This window comes from Zonotrichia albicollis, chromosome 8, assembly GCF_047830755.1.
Source record: "Zonotrichia albicollis isolate bZonAlb1 chromosome 8, bZonAlb1.hap1, whole genome shotgun sequence".
Taxonomy (NCBI): Eukaryota; Metazoa; Chordata; class Aves; order Passeriformes; family Passerellidae; genus Zonotrichia; species Zonotrichia albicollis.
Genome location: NC_133826.1, coordinates 1,956,021 through 1,970,939, shown reverse-complemented (window position 1 = coordinate 1,970,939; position 14,919 = coordinate 1,956,021). Strand labels below are relative to the sequence as shown.

At 56.9% G+C, this 14,919-nt stretch overlaps 1 protein-coding gene across 1 annotated transcript; it reads left to right on the top strand.

Moving 5' to 3' along the window:
- The first annotated feature begins 241 nt into the window (after nt 1–241).
- On the top strand, nt 242–14,671 carry AK4 (adenylate kinase 4). The gene is made up of 5 exons (XM_074545620.1): nt 242–544; nt 8,872–8,991; nt 10,157–10,329; nt 11,188–11,306; nt 12,190–14,671. The coding sequence occupies exons 1-5, from the start codon at nt 400–402 to the stop codon at nt 12,302–12,304; spliced, it is 672 nt and encodes a 223-aa protein (XP_074401721.1). The 5' UTR covers nt 242–399; the 3' UTR covers nt 12,305–14,671.
- The last annotated feature ends 248 nt before the right edge of the window (nt 14,672–14,919 follow it).

Sequence of the window (14,919 nt, the reverse complement as noted above, 5' to 3'; positions counted from 1 at the left end):
CCGCCCGCCGCCGCCGTGCCCGCCCCGGTGGTCGCGGTTCCCCGTGGGTCCCCCCCGGCTCCCGGCGGGCTCGGCCGTGCCGGGCGTGCGGGACGTGCCCGGGAGCCGCTTCCATGGGCGGCGCGGCTCGGGCGAGCCGGGCGCGGCGAGCCGGGATGTGGCGGAGCGGGGCGCGCCGGGCCGGGGCGTGCGGGACCGCGGGGGCCCCGTCGGGCCGGGGGATGCGCGGGCGGCTCCGGGACTACAAATCCCAGGGTGCCGCGGCCCGAGGGGGCGGGCGAGGGGAGCGGCCGCGGGGTCCCCCCGCCCTGCTGATGTGTCCGGGCGGCGCGGGGGGAGCGCGGCCGGGGCGGCTGACGCGTGTCCTGCCCCGCAGCGCTCCGGCGCCCGCAGCCGGCCATGGCCTCCAAGCTGCTGCGGGCCGTGGTGCTCGGCCCGCCCGGCTCGGGCAAGGGCACGGTGTGCGAGAGGATCGCCCGCAGCTTCGGGCTCCAGCACCTCTCCAGCGGGCAGTTCCTGCGGGAGAGCCTCGGCGGCGGCGGCGGTGAGTGCCCGCGGGGCCGCCCCGTCGGCACCGGCACCGGGAGAGGCACCGGGGGGTCCCTGCCCGCGCATCCCTGGCGGGGCAGCGCTGGGACGGGGTGCGGACGCGGATGGATGTGGGGTGGGATGGACACGGCGATGGATGGGATCCGTCTCGGCGGCGGGTGCACCACAGGTTGTTTTCTTGCCGTGCGTTTGGCACAGCTCATTCATCGCCTGCTCCTCCTGCCGGAGCTCTCGGAGCCGCTCGGGAGCAGCGGGATCGGGAGCCGCGGGTGCCGGGGATGTGCCGTGGCTCTGTTATCGCTGTGCGGGGTGGCCGCGGCTCCGCAGAGCCCGGTGCAGACCCCAGGGCGATGGGCGCTGTGCGGGGCTCGGGGCTATGCTGTGGTTGTCAATAACTCCATCCTGTGATTATCAATAACTCCATCCTGCCCCGGGGATGCACGGCAGATGGCCGGGATGCTGCGGCATTCCCACGGCGGCACGGATGGATTGGGAAGGAGCGTCTGTCCGGAGGGAAAACCTGCCGGGGATATCAGCGGCTGCCCTGGCCGGGTCCCAGGAGCGGGGAGCGGCAGGAGATGGGGTCAGCTCCCACCTGGCACAGGCACCCCCGCACACCGGGCTTGTAGGGCTGGGCAGCGCTGCCCATCCTGTGTCCGACACCCAAACCCAAACCCCTGGAGCCGGGATGAGCTGTGCTGTGTCCCCCGGGCAGTGAGGGGCTCCTGCTCCGGGCTGGGCTCGGGAGCGGCCGTGCTGAGCCCCTGCCCGGCGGGATTGGGCAATCCCGGCGCGGTTCTTTCCCCAACGCTTCCTTCTGTCCTCCGCTAATGTGTGAAACTCCGACCCGGGGGGAAGCTGACTCACCGGGCAGGGAACGGTGAAACGGCCTCGGTGCAAAACAAGCCCAGAGGATTCAGAAGTGATTTCTATTTTAGAAGGATGGCAAAAACAGGGAGGAAAATTAGGCAGGGTAAAGTTTTGGAGAGGTGCATGGTCCGACAAGGGCGTTGCACACAGCTCTGCGCTGGTCACTCTTGTAAAAATACCAGATTTCCTTTTGTAAATAAAAAGGACAATAATGTTTTCTTTAGAAAATTTGGAAAATCTCGTTGAGGGCTTTGGCTGAAGGACAGAAAGCTGGGCTGGAAAGCAAGCAGAGGTGCAGCGTGTGCAGAGGGGCAGCACGGTACCCACCCAGGACCTGCCACAGCCAAACTCTGAACCACCAACTGTCCCAAACTTCACTTTTCAGTCTGTGCTCTTGCCACAGAGCTCCTCTGGGGACACTGAGAACCAAGGAGAGTTAGCTGAAGGTGCCTTGGGTACATTCAGAAGGAAACAACACGGAGAAATGCAGGGAAAATTACTCAGAAGGAAACCAGCCGTGGTTTGGCTCATCTGGCATGACATTTGGGTCCCACCTTTGACTCAGCCTCTGTAACAGCTCTCAGTGAGCTCCAGTTATTTGGGTTTTTTTAGTTTTTGTTTTTGTTTTTTCTGCTGTTTGCTTTGGACAAGCTGTTACATGACTGTGCTCTGGGGGAAACGAGGTGGAAGCAGCTCCTCTTCCCAAGTCTGTCAGCTCAGCTGCGTCACCAGCTTTGTGCTTGTGGGGAGCTGGGGCTCTGCAGAACCAACAGACCCATTACAGCCTCATCCTCCCAAAGGCAACTGTGAATCCTGTGTTTTCACAGGGATCTTGGCCTGCTGTGTCGGTGCTCCAGGGATTTTCCTGCTGGCCACTGCCTGGCATGAAGCGGCCACAGCTGAGGGTTTGGGGCGCTCCTGCTGCTGCAGGAAGGCTGAGTTCCAGCATGGAGAGCATTCCAGGCCGCTGCTGGAGCTGGTGGTGGTCACAGGGAACAAAGAGTCATTTTTGGGGCAGGTGAAGCAGCTGAATGCACGGCTGCTGCTGCTGGAGGGCTTTGAGTTGTGCTCCAGGCACATCCGCCCCCAGCCGTGTGTCCCCTAATTAGTGCCTGTCAGCAGTGGCTGCTCTGCTCCAGGGAAAGGCCTTTGAAACACCTTGGAAGACTTTCAGGCTGTGTTTTGGTGCCAGGCAGGGGTGCTGGAGGGTGGTGAGCCATTTTTTTGGCCAGCACTTGCCCCGCAACCCAGGTGGTTGTCTCCGGTGTTGGCAGCATCCCCAGGTCTTAGCAGGACCCTTCAGCTCATTTTCCAAACAACTGAATTCTTGTCCTGGCTTTGGCTGAGGGTCTGTGGGTCTTGTGTCTGTCCCACTGCTCCCTGTCAGGTGCTCTCTTGGAGCCAGGAGTGGCTCCTGTCCCCTCCTCGTGACAGATTTCCTCTGTGAGCGTCCACCAAAGCGTGCACAAAACAAAATTCCCTGGGGGATGTGGGCTGTGCACAGCCCAGCCCCACAGCCCCTTTCCACATCCTTCCCATGGGTTGTGGCCTTTGCTGGCCACACTGGCCTGGTTGGTGGCCAAAGATGAGCCCAGGGATGCAGCCTGACAGTCCCTGCTTTTCCATAGGTCCCTGATCCCTGGGATCTCCCCCAGTCCTGGCTGTTGCTCTCCAGACAGAATTCACAGAGTTCCTAGAACCACAGAATTCACACAATCCCAGAACCACCAGGTTGGAAGAGACCTCCAAGATCATGGAGTCCAACCCAGCCCCACACCCCAACTGAACCCTGGCACCCAGTGCCACATCCAGGCTTTGTTAAACACCCCCAGGGATGGGGACTGCACCACCTCCCTGGGCAGCCATTCCAGAACTTTATCACTCTTTCCATAAAAAACTTTTTTTCCTAATTTCCAACCTGTATTTCCCTTGGTGCAGCTCGAGGCTGTGTGCTCTGGCTGTGTCAGTGCCCAGCCCAGCTGAGCACAGGCACCTCTCATACCCCACTGTCCCCCCTGCAAGCCCAAATTTGGGGCCCCATCAGGCTCCTGCTCCCTAAAATCACCTCCTGATGCTGAGGGCAGGGTGGGTGCAGCATCTGTAGGAAAAGGGTCCCAAAAGTGGGGTGACACCTGCTGTGGTTTAACTGTGGTGGTGCATTGGTGCCCCATTCACCCCCAGGGTTCCTCCTCTGTCAGCTCCAGACTGAGCTGCTGTAGCCTAAATAATGGGGAAAAACAAAACAAAATAAAACAAAGCAAACTCCCGGGAAAGGTTTTGGATAGGGAGAAAGTCCAGGGTTGTGCTGCAGGCTCTGGAGCCTGCCCAGGGCTGTGTTTGGGAACAGCTTCTCCTCCAGCCTGTCCTGCCTGGCCCTGGGTGGCCTTGGGGCTGGGACACGTCCCTTACAAATATTTTACAACTTACAAATATAAAAAAATACCACTCCATACCTACAAAGTAAACCCATAATTACCATAAAAAAACTAATAAAACCCCAGCAATTGTGCATGCTCTGTTATAAAAAAAATCCCATTACAATTAAAAAAAAAAAGCCCTTATTATCTCAATAAAAATAAAACTAAAAATAATTTTTTTGCAAAAACCGCAAATACACTCACGGCTCTAAAAGTAACTTTAAAAATAAACAATCCCTTCTAAAGAATCCAATAATCCCTAAAAAAAATCTAAATAAAAAAATTAATTTAAAAAATTACAAAACCCCCTACATTAAACCAACAAACAATCCGTAAAATTTTCCAGTATTTATCATGGATAAAAAAAATTTCAAATTCTTAAAAATTACTTAAAAATCTCAAAAATAATTAATAAAATAATTAAAAAAAAAAAAGAAACCACTACAACCTAACTCCTTTCTCCTTCAATAATCCCAAAGAAATAACCTGTTATTACCATCAGTTGTCCCCTGGGGCTGGGACACATCCCTGGGGACAGATCAAGGCCACGTGGGGGGAGCCACGGAGAGCTGGAGTCCCGTGAGTTTCAGGGCAGATTAAACCCTCAGTCATCAGATTAATGGGATTAGAGCAGGAGTTGGAAGGCTGGCTTCGAGCTCAGCACACTGAAAAGCCCTTTGCTCCCTGGAGTAAGTGCAGAGTAAAGCCTGCACCCCTGTGACCAGCCCAGCAATGGGGTTTGGTGCTATGGGGGGAGCCCCAGCTCCTCATGGGGGGCCAGGATCTCCCTCCCTGCTCAGGAACGGCTCCCAGACCCTGCTCCCCTTTGGAATGGAGCTTTTCCATGGGCTGGGGGCTGGAAAGGGGATGGCAAATGGTAAATTTGGCGTTTAAACGGCCTGGAAGGACCCCCAAGGGCTGGGATTGGGGATGGGGTGATGCTCTCAGCACATCCTGGGGGTCTGGAGAGCCCTTCCTGCAGATCCAGGGCTGCTCCTGCATGAGAGAGGGGATGTGGCAGTGCTGTGGAGGAGGGAGAAGCTGCAGGAGCTTCACACACAGTGAGGGGACAGGGGAGCAGCAGGGATGTCCGTGGTGGAGCCGTGGAGAGCTGTCCATGTGTCCTGGGCCGTGGGAAAGCTGCACCCGGGGCTGTGGGGCTCTGCTGTGCTCCCACGCTCCCTCCCCAGCCCTGCTGTGCCTCGGGCTGCTCTGGCCTGCAGCTCCAGGCCTGGCTCCAGCAGCCCTGCTGGGCCACAGCTGCTCCCTGGGGCGGCCAGCTGGCCTCAGGTGACAGCCAGACCCTGTGTGGCCTCTCCAGGCTCCTGGGATGTCCATCCCTCCTTGGGGTGACAGCCAGACCCTGTGTGGCCTCTCCCGGCTCTTATGGTGGCCATCCCTGCTCAGGGTGACAGCCAGACCTTGTGTGGCCTCTCCAGGCTCCTGGGATGTCCATCCCTGCTCAGGGTGACAGCCAGACCCTGTGTGGCCTCTCCCGGCTCTTGTGGTGACCATCCCTGCTCAGGGTGACAGCCAGACCTGGTGTGACCTCTCCAGGCTCTTGGGATGTCCATCCCTGCTCAGGGTGACAGCCAGACCTTGTGGGACCTCACCCAGCTCCTGGGATGTCCATCCCTGCTCAGGGTGACAGCCAGACCCTGTGTGGCCTCTCCAGGCCCCTGGGATGTCCATCCCTGCTCAGGGTGACAGCCAGACCTGGTGTGACCTCACCCAGCTCCTGGGATGTCCATCCCTGCTCAGGGTGACAGCCAGACCTTGTGTGGCCTCTCCAGGCCCCTGGGATGTCCATCCCTGCTCAGGGTGACAGCCAGACCTGCTGTGGCCTCTCCAGGCCCCTGGGATGTCCATCCCTGCTCAGGGTGACAGCCAGACCCTGTGTGGCCTCTCCAGGCCCCTGGGATGTCCATCCCTGCTCAGGGTGACAGCCAGACCCTGTGTGGCCTCTCCAGGCCCCTGGGATGTCCATCCCTGCTCAGGGTGACAGCCAGACCCTGTGTGGCCTCTCCCGGCTCTTGGGATGTCCATCCCTGCTCAGGGTGACAGCCAGACCTGGTGTGACCTCACCCAGCTCCTGGGATGTCCATCCCTCCTTGGGGTGACAGCCAGACCTGGTGTGACCTCACCCAGCTCCTGGGATGTCCATCCCTGCTCAGGGTGACAGCCAGACCCTGTGTGGCCTCTCCAGGCCCCTGGGATGTCCATCCCTGCTCAGGGTGACAGCCAGACCCTGTGTGGCCTCTCCAGGCCCCTGGGATGTCCTTCCCTCCTTGGGGTGACAGCCAGACCTGCTGTGACACCCCCTGGTCCCCTGGGATGGCCATCCCTCCTTGGGTGGCTGTGCTGGTGTTCGCAGGGGTCCCAGGATGAGGGAAGAGATGAGAATGTTGACTCCATGTTTCAGAAAGCTTGATTGATTATTTTATGACATATATTATATTAAAACTATACTAAAAGAATAGAAGAAAGGATTTAATCAGAAGGCTGGCAAAGAATAGAAAAAGAAAGAATGATAACAAAGGTTTGTGGCTCGGCTCTCTGTCCAAGCCAGCTGACTGTGATTGGCCATTAATTAGAAACAACCACATGAGCCCAATCCCAGATGCACCTGTTGCATTCCACAGCAGCAGATAACCATTGTTTGCATTTTGTTCCTGAGGCTCCCCAGCTTCTCAGGAGGAGGAATCCTAAGGAAAGGATTTTCCATAAAACATTTTTCATACAACAGGTGACAGGCACACCTTGTGTGACACCCCCTGGTCCCCTGGATGTCCATCCCCCTCGGGTGACAGCCACACTTGCCCAGCAGCTCCTCCTGCCCAGCAGCCCCTCAGCGAGCTCATTCCCTGCAAGCCTCTGGCACTGCACACACCAAGCCAATAAATATAAAAAAAATCCCCAAATCCTGTTTTTGTAGTGCTGCTGCCCTCAGGGCTCCGTGCTGTTTGCACAATCCGCAGGCTGCATTTTCCATCCCCGTGTCCTTGGCTTTCCCAGGAACGTGGTGACGTCGGGGAGGTGACAAAGAAGCTGTCATTGGGAAAAGGTGTTTTGTGCCCGGGGCCAGCTGGAATTCCTGCTGCACGGAGGCAGGGGGACGATCCCGGTGACTCAGCCGTGAGTCAGCGCTGCTGCCCCGCTCCCAGGCAGGTGGGATGCTGGATTCCAGCACCCTGCACTCCTGGCCCTGCTCCAGGGAGAAGGAGGCTGGACCTTCCTTCTGGTGCCGGGAGAAGGACTCGTCACACACAGCAGGGAAAAATCTGAGTATTCTCCAGGCAGACTCTTTGGATTCTGGGTTAAACCTGGGAGCGTGTCACAGAATTCACAGACTCACAGAATACACAGAATCACAGAATTCACAGAATGACTGGGTTGGAAGAGACCTTCAAGATATCAAGTCCAACCCAGCCCCACGCCCCAACTCAACCCTGGCCCCCAGTGCCACATCCAGGCTGTGTTAAACACCCCCAGGGATGGGGACTGCACCACCTCCCTGGGCAGCCATTCCAGAACTTTATCACTCTTTCCATAAAAAACTTTTTTTCCTAATTTCCAACCTGTATTTCCCTCGGTGCAGCCTGAGGCTGTGAGCTCTGGCTGTGTCAGTGCTGCTGCAGACAGAGCCCAGCCCCAGCTGAGCACAGGCCCCTTTCAGGAGCTGTGAGAGTGATGGGGACACCCCTGAGTCTCCCTTTCTCCCTCAGGGGTTCCTCACAGGGTTTGTGTTCCCAGCCCCTCTCCAGCCTCGTTGCCCCCTCTGGATGAACTCCAGTGTCCCAATGTCCTTCCCAAACTGAGGGGCCAAAACCAAACCCCTGCCCAGGCTGGTTCTTCCCTTAGTACAGGTGAATTCTCTCCAAGAATTGCTTACCTTGCAGAAACTCCTGCAGCTGAGGAGTTCACCCCAGGCAGGTGCAGGTGCTGCCCATGTGGACGAGCTGGAGCTGCCCTCCAGTGCAGCATCCTGGGGTTATTTTTAGAGAGGACTCTCACTTGGAGAGGGCTGAAATGTGCTGTCCTCACCAGAAAGGGTGCAAAAAATAGATCAGGGGATTGTTCATTTCTGGTGATAAATGCTATTTCAGCTGCTGTGGAAAGACAGCAGAAGTGATGTCTGTGGGGTCCTGGTCCAAGGGAAAGGGGCTGGAGCTCTTCTGGGGCAGGAGCAGGGCTTGTCACACACAGGGACAAAGAATATTTCCATTTTCCAAATGTTTTCTTTGTGTTTCTGAGGGGCTGAAAGAAAATCATGGCAAACATCCACAGTGGAATTGTTTGAGTTGGAAAGGACCTTAAAGTTCATCCAGTTCAACTCCCTGCCATGGCAGGGACACCTCCCACTGTCCCAGGCTGCTCCAGCCTGGCCTTGGGCACTGCCAGGGATCCAGGGGCAGCCACAGCTGCTCTGGGAATTCTATTCCAAGTCTTCTCCACCCTCCCAGCCAGGAATTCTTCCCCAATCTCCAATCCATCCCTGCCCTCTGGCAGTGAGAGCCATTCCCTGTGTCCTGTCCCTCCATCCTGTGTCCCCAGTCCCTCTCCAGCTTCCAGAAGGAGCTGAGGCTGAGGAGAGCCAGGCAGGAGCCCAGCAATGTGCACTTACCTTGCAATTACCACAATTATGTTCTCAAGGATGTGATCTTGAGGATAATTTTCTTACCTGAGCTTATCTTTAGTGGAGGCTGGGAAATCCTTCAGCCCTGTGGATGGGAAGCAGGCTCAGGTGTTTGGGGCAGTCCCTACCTGTGCCCACATGTCCCAAACCACAGGAGCACACCCAGGGCTTCTCTCTCCATCAGTGTGGCTTGGCTGAGGCCCAGCACGCTCCTGCTCCCAGGTACCTCAGGAATTCCCACTCCTCCACCCCAAAAGGACCCTGTGGCACTTCCACCACCAGCACAGCGACACTGCCAACAATCTCCCAGGCAGAATTTGAGGGGGAGTGATATTTTTTGAAGTGGAAATGTCATGATTTTTCTTTTCCCCATCTATTTTTCTTTCCTGTCTGGAGCAGAAGCTGGAGCCCTGGCCCAGCAGTACCTGGACAGAGGGCTGCTGGTGCCTGACCACGTCATCACCCGTGTGATGATGGCCGAGCTGGAGAAGCGGCGGGAGCAGCACTGGCTGCTCGATGGTGAGTGCAGAGTGGGATCCCAGCCCCCTGGGGACATTGCTCTGTTCCCCATGGTTTGGCAGCCCCAGGAGGGGGAGGTGGGAGCAGAGGCAGGAGCTGAGCTCTGCAGGGACGTGTCCCGCTGGCCTCGGCACGTGCGTGTCCAGCTGAGCCCTTGGAACGTGGCCGGGAAAGGGAAGGGCAGGGAGAGGAGCTGGGTGTTCCACAGAGCAGGGCAGGGCTGGAGACGCGCCAGGAAAAACTTCTTCCCTCCTTCACGTGCGTGTGTGTGCAGCAGCTCCTCAGTCCCAGCCCAAAAGCCACCTGAGGTGAAGGCATGGGAGGTGCTGAGGGCAAACAGGCACGGCCTGGGCTCCCTGGCCATGGAATGAGAATCAAAGAATCCAGAGTGGTTTGGATTGGGTGAGGCATTAAAGCTCATCCAGGTTCATCCCTGTCATGGCAGGGACACCTCCCACTGTCCCAGGCTGCTCCAGCCCCAGTGTCCAGCCTGGCCTTGGGCACTGCCAGGGATCCAGGGGCAGCCACAGCAAATCTGGGAATTCTATCCCAGGGCCTGCCCACCCTGCCAGGGAACAATTCCCAATTCCCAATCTCCCATCCATCCCTGCCCTCTGGCAGTGGGAACCATTCCCTGTGTGCTGTCCCTCCATCCCTTTGTAAAAGATCTCTCTCCATCTTTCCCTTCAGGTCTTTAAGGTCCCTTCCTATCCAAACCACCTGGGATTCTGGAATTCTCTGCTCCAGCTGCTCACTGGCTGTCCCAAGGAGGACAGGATCATTTCACTGCAGTCTCCCTGATGTCCCCACGTCAGCCAGCAGTTTGTCCCCAGTCTGTGCTCATCACTCTGTGCTGTCCCTTCACATTTCCCCTCCTCGTTCCAGCACTGATCCCTGTTCTGCCACCGCCTGTGTCCCCCTGCCTGCCCCCAGCCCCCGTGCAGGGCCAGCAGCACCAGCTGAGCCCCGGGTGTCACATTTCGGGAGCTGTGGCTGCTGCAGGAGCTATTTTTTCTCGGAGCCATATGGCGGTGTCTGCCTTTCCCCGCCTGTGCCGCAGCGGGGCCGGGCCCGCGGCTCCGGAGCTGCCTCGGGGATGGCTCTGGCTCCATCCCGCTGCTTTCCAGCCGCTCATTCCCGTCCCCGTGCCCCTGTGCCCGCCCAGGTTTCCCTCGGACGCTGGGGCAGGCGCAGGCTCTGGATGGGATCTGCCAGCTGGACCTGGTGATCAGCCTCAACATCCCCTTCGAGACGCTGAAGGATCGGCTGAGCGCCCGCTGGGTGCACCCGGGCAGTGGCCGGGTCTACAACATGGACTTCAACCCTCCCCACAGCCAGGTGAGGGCCTGAGACACCTGCAGCCACCCTCAGGGGGGAAAAGTGGCACAGGGGCCCTGTCTCTGCAGGAGCTGGGGTGCTGAGGGAGATCTGGGGGTGACATCCTGGGTGATAGGGCTGGGAGCCATGAGGAATTGTGCTGAGTGTACTGAGGGGTTGTGCTAAACTTCCCTGAGGAGTTGTGCTAAACATTCTGAGAAATTGTTCTGAGGAATTTTTCTGAGGAATTCTGCCCCTTTCCTGAGGAAAGCAAGATTTAGGCAGACAGTGCAAGTTGCCCCAGAGAAGAGTCCCAGAATAAAGCAGGGACTTATTCAAAGTGTCTTGTCCATGGATCCACCTTGGGCAGCACCAGAGCCCAGCCAGGGCTGCACCCAAGATGAACCAAAATGGCCCCAAAATGCACGAGGGGCACGGGCTCTGTCCCTGGGATCAGTTCTGCTCCATTTGCACCTTGCAGTTCATTGTCCCATCCCAGCTTTAGCCCAGGCAGTCCCACCCTGCTTGTTTTTCTCTCTGCAGCCCACGGGGTTTGTGCTCTGGGGCTGAGATTTGGGTCATTTGTCCTTGGTGCCCAGCTGGAGCAGGAATTGTTTTGTCTCCCTGCTCTGTGCACAGAGCTCAGCATCCCTGATGTGAACCCAGCCCCACACACTAAAGCAGAATGTGAAAATAGAAAAGCCAAACCTGAGGCATGACCAGGATGAGGCCTGTGGCAGCTGCAGGGCGGGTGACAGGGTGCTGAGGTCCCTGTGTGCTCTGTGTCCCCTCAGTGATGGGATGGATGATGTCCCTGTGTGCTCTGTGTCCCCTCAGTGATGGGATGGATGATGTCCCTGTGTGCTCTGTGTCCCTCAGGGTGTGGATGACCTGACGGGAGAGCCGCTGGTGCAGCGCGATGAGGACAGGCCCGAGGCCGTGGCCGCTCGCCTCAGGAAGTACAAAGATGCTGCCAAGCCCGTGATAGAGCTCTACAAGTGAGTTGGGCATGAGCAGAACCCCAGCAGGGCTCTCAGAACCCCCAGCAGGGCCCTCAGAACCCCAGCAGGGCCCTCAGAACCCCCAGCAGGGCCCTCACAACCCCAGCAGGGCTCTCACAACCCCAGCAGGGCCCTCAGAACCCCAGCAGGGCCCTCAGAACCCCCAGCAGGGTCTCAGAACCCCAGCAGGGCCCTCAGCACCCCAGCAGGGCCCTCAGAACCCCCAGCAGGGCCCTCAGAACCCCCACCAGGCTCTCTGTGTCCTGCCCACATCCCAAAGAGCCCTGGCAGATTTTTGGGGCCAAGCCCTGAGCCTGGACGGGGCCTCCCTCAGAGGAAGGAGGGTGATCCAGAGAAATCCCCAGCTCCTGTTGGTCCTGCTGGGCTCAGCACATGGGAGGGGGATTTTGGCCTAGAACCAGGTGGGACATGCCATGAAAAATCCATCCAGGACACTGAGGGGTTTGGGTGAAGCACAGGGAGTTTGGCAGGAGGGCAGGAGAAGGGAGAGACCCCAGCACTGGCTCAGATGGATCTGCTGGGAGCGCAGGGGAGTTCCAGGGCTTGTTCCCCTTGTGGGGCTGCTGTTCCCTGGCCAGTTTGGGAATGATGGATTGCTGCAGGGTGGTAAATCTGCTGCTCAAAAGGAGTAGAAGCCCAGGAGTGTTTTTAAGCACATGGTGGGGACCAAAATTGCCCTTGCAGGAGAAGGGACAGAACTGCAGAATCCCAAGCAGAATCCCAAAATGGTTTGGGTTGGAAGGGACTTTAAAGCTCATCCCATTCCATCCCCTGCCATGGGCAGGGACACCTCCACTACCCCTGTCCAAGCTGCCTTGGTTGGGATGGCTTCTTCTGACTTCTCCCACCTTTTTTCCAGGAGCAGGGGCATCCTTCACTCCTTCTCTGGCACAGAGACCAACAAGATCTGGCCCTACGTGTACAGCCTGCTGTCCAGCAGGATCCCACCCATCCTCTCGGAGGAGGAGCACTAGCCAGCCCGTGCCAAGCACCAGGATCTCATTCCATCCTGGATGTGGTTCCCAGTGCAGTGCCAGGGCTGCGCTGGGCTTGGGTGCTCATGGCTGGGTGACATTGGTGGGTACCAGCTACAGCCAGGATCAGATCTTTGTTTGGAAGGTCAAGTCTGCTGGAATAAGGGGTTTTTTCCCCTCTTTTGGGGCTGTGGAGCTTTCCTGCCCGTGGTCCATCCTGGATTGGTGGTGCTGACAGGGGCATTGGTCATTCCAGGTTTGCACAGCTTTGCCATGGTGTCCTTGCCATCCCTTTCCAGCCCCAATCCCTGGCTGAGCCCACACGTGCCATCCTGCTGTTCCACAGGACCATTTACTGCTGAGGACTCTCTAGGCTGAGGTGGTTTTTTTCTATAAATTATTTTCTATTAAATGTATTTCTCAGAGAAATAAAGCTCTAGAAAGCAACACTCAGCCCAGTGGGAATTTTGGGAGCAACGTGGAAAATGTGTGTACTACAAAGCTGAGAGATGTGGGGCTCACATTTCCAGCATGAATACACACAAAAGAGGAAAAGCCTGGAGGTGAAACTCTCCCTTGCACCCCTTCCATGGGGAGAGCTGAATTCCCTGCTGGACAAGCTGCTGAACAGGTTTTTATGGAATGCTGTGACACTCAGCACGACCTGGGCTGGGGATGAGTTGCACTCCTTTGTGCTTTCCTGGTTTGTAGCTTTCAACATTCCAAGACAGCAAAGTCCTAGGAGTTTCTCCCAAAGATTTATCTCCACGTGTGCTTCAGTTCTGGGGAGGAATCAGCTCATTCCATCTTCTGTGCTGCCTTTGTCCCCGAGGTCCCCTGGCCTGGGGTCCCTTCAGCTGCTCCTGCTGTGTCCCCCAGCAAAATGACTCCTCCCCATGAAATCCCAGAGATCTTTCCTTCCTTGGGATGCAGCCAGGGCCATGCCCAGGTGTTCTCCCACGATTTTCAGCATCCTTGGGTTGTGGTGGGGCTGGGCTTTTCTCGACTGGAAGTACTGTCACCCTCTTTCTGTAGGAGGCAGTACCCGAGCAATGGGGACAGTTCTGGTCTCCTCGAGTTGCCTTATTTTATAAACTATATATTTAAGAAAAAAAAAAGGAAAATAAAAGCAAGATGTGTATTTGTAAAATTTTAAGACAAACAAACAAACAAACAAAAAGTACTGAATTTTAGCATCACCTTTTGGGAATTGTGCATGGAGCTGCTGGATCTGCAGGGAATTCTGCTTCTGCCAGGGGGGCTCACAGGAGGGCAGGAACCTGGCACTGCTGGCACCTCTGGGGTTAATCAGAGCACCTTTGTGCTCCTGGGATTATTTTTCCTTTATTTTCCCTGCGGCCCACAGCAGGGAAAGGGGATTGACCGGATTTTTTAGGGATTTTTTCCAGGTGTGAAAGTCCAGCTCCTGCCTGGGTTTGTTTATCCCAGCTGAGCATCCTGGTGCTGACCAAGGATTCCCTAAAATCTGCTTCATCCTGGTGGAGCCAGAGTGGGATCCCTGCCCACATCCCCCTGCTCACCCCTGCCTGGGGCCAGGCCAAAGTGCTCCCACCCTGCTCCAGGTGGGAATTTTCCAGGTGGGAACAAAGGGATTGTCAGGTCCCACTGCTGGCCCAGGAGGCTTTTCCATGCCCTGGTGCTGGGAGGCTGCAAATCTTCCAGCTGGCAGGGAAAGCCTATTTCAGAGAGATTTGGGATTTTCCCACCACCCTGGGATGAAGGTCTGGGCTGGTTTTAGACACAAATCCTGACACAGCCAAAACCTGTCTGCTGCTTTCTTTGGAACAGCTTTGGGCAGGAGGGGAGGAGGTTTTAGGGGTTTTTTTAGGCTGTAAAAGCAGCTGGGTGCCAGGCAGAAGGGCTGATCCCTGCTTTGCCTTGTCCCGTCCTTGTGTCCTGTCCTTCCCCACTGCAAAATTCCTCCTGAAGAGAGAATTCCATGCAGCCCAGCCCAGGACAGGTCTGCAGATGCCTTTTCCAGGCTTCCAGCCCTATAACCGGTGCAGAAATCCCGTGGCTGTGCATGCCTCCGGCCCTCGGGCTGGAATTTTCTACCAGACCTGTTGCATTTTCCGGGACCAAACTCCAGCAGGGAATTTGTCCCTGGCTGTGCCCCTGCCGTGCTCCCCTTGGGTGTTTTACTGTGAACCCCGAGCCTTTTGTAAAGCCACAGCAATTTTGTACCGACCCGAGATACTGTGTGGAGGGAGGAGCCCCTCTCCCCCCTGGAATGTCGCGCCGAGTTCTCTTCCCGGAGTTTTCTTCCCGGAGTTTTCTTGCCGGTGAATCGCTGCAGCTGTGTTACTGCTCTCTCTCGAGATGTAAATAAAGATTTTCTCCTGCTGATCCCTGTGCTGGCACAGTCTGTGTGGGCAATGCCTTGCCAAGGCGGCCGGGCAGTGTTGACCTGGAGTTCCTTTGTGGGAGTGAGGAGGAGGAGGAGGAGAGGGGAGGAAGAGGAATCAGAGCATCCCTGCAGGAGGGTGGGATTTGATTTGATTTCCCTCAGGTTCTGGGTTTGGACACAGCGCTGCTCTTTGGGTCCTTTATCTGATATAATGCAAAATATTGGTTAAAAAGCCAGTTTGGATGCA

Bases quoted from the DNA above. Each gene is read 5' to 3' on its own strand.
- AK4 (XM_074545620.1), top strand. From the start codon at position 400: ATGGCCTCCAAGCTGCTGCGGGCCGTGGTGCTCGGCCCGCCCGGCTCG. The intron at 545-8,871 runs GTGAGTGCCCGC...TGTCTGGAGCAG, and splicing joins GAGCCTCGGCGGCGGCGGCG to AAGCTGGAGCCCTGGCCCAG. The intron at 8,992-10,156 runs GTGAGTGCAGAG...GTGCCCGCCCAG, and splicing joins GCAGCACTGGCTGCTCGATG to GTTTCCCTCGGACGCTGGGG.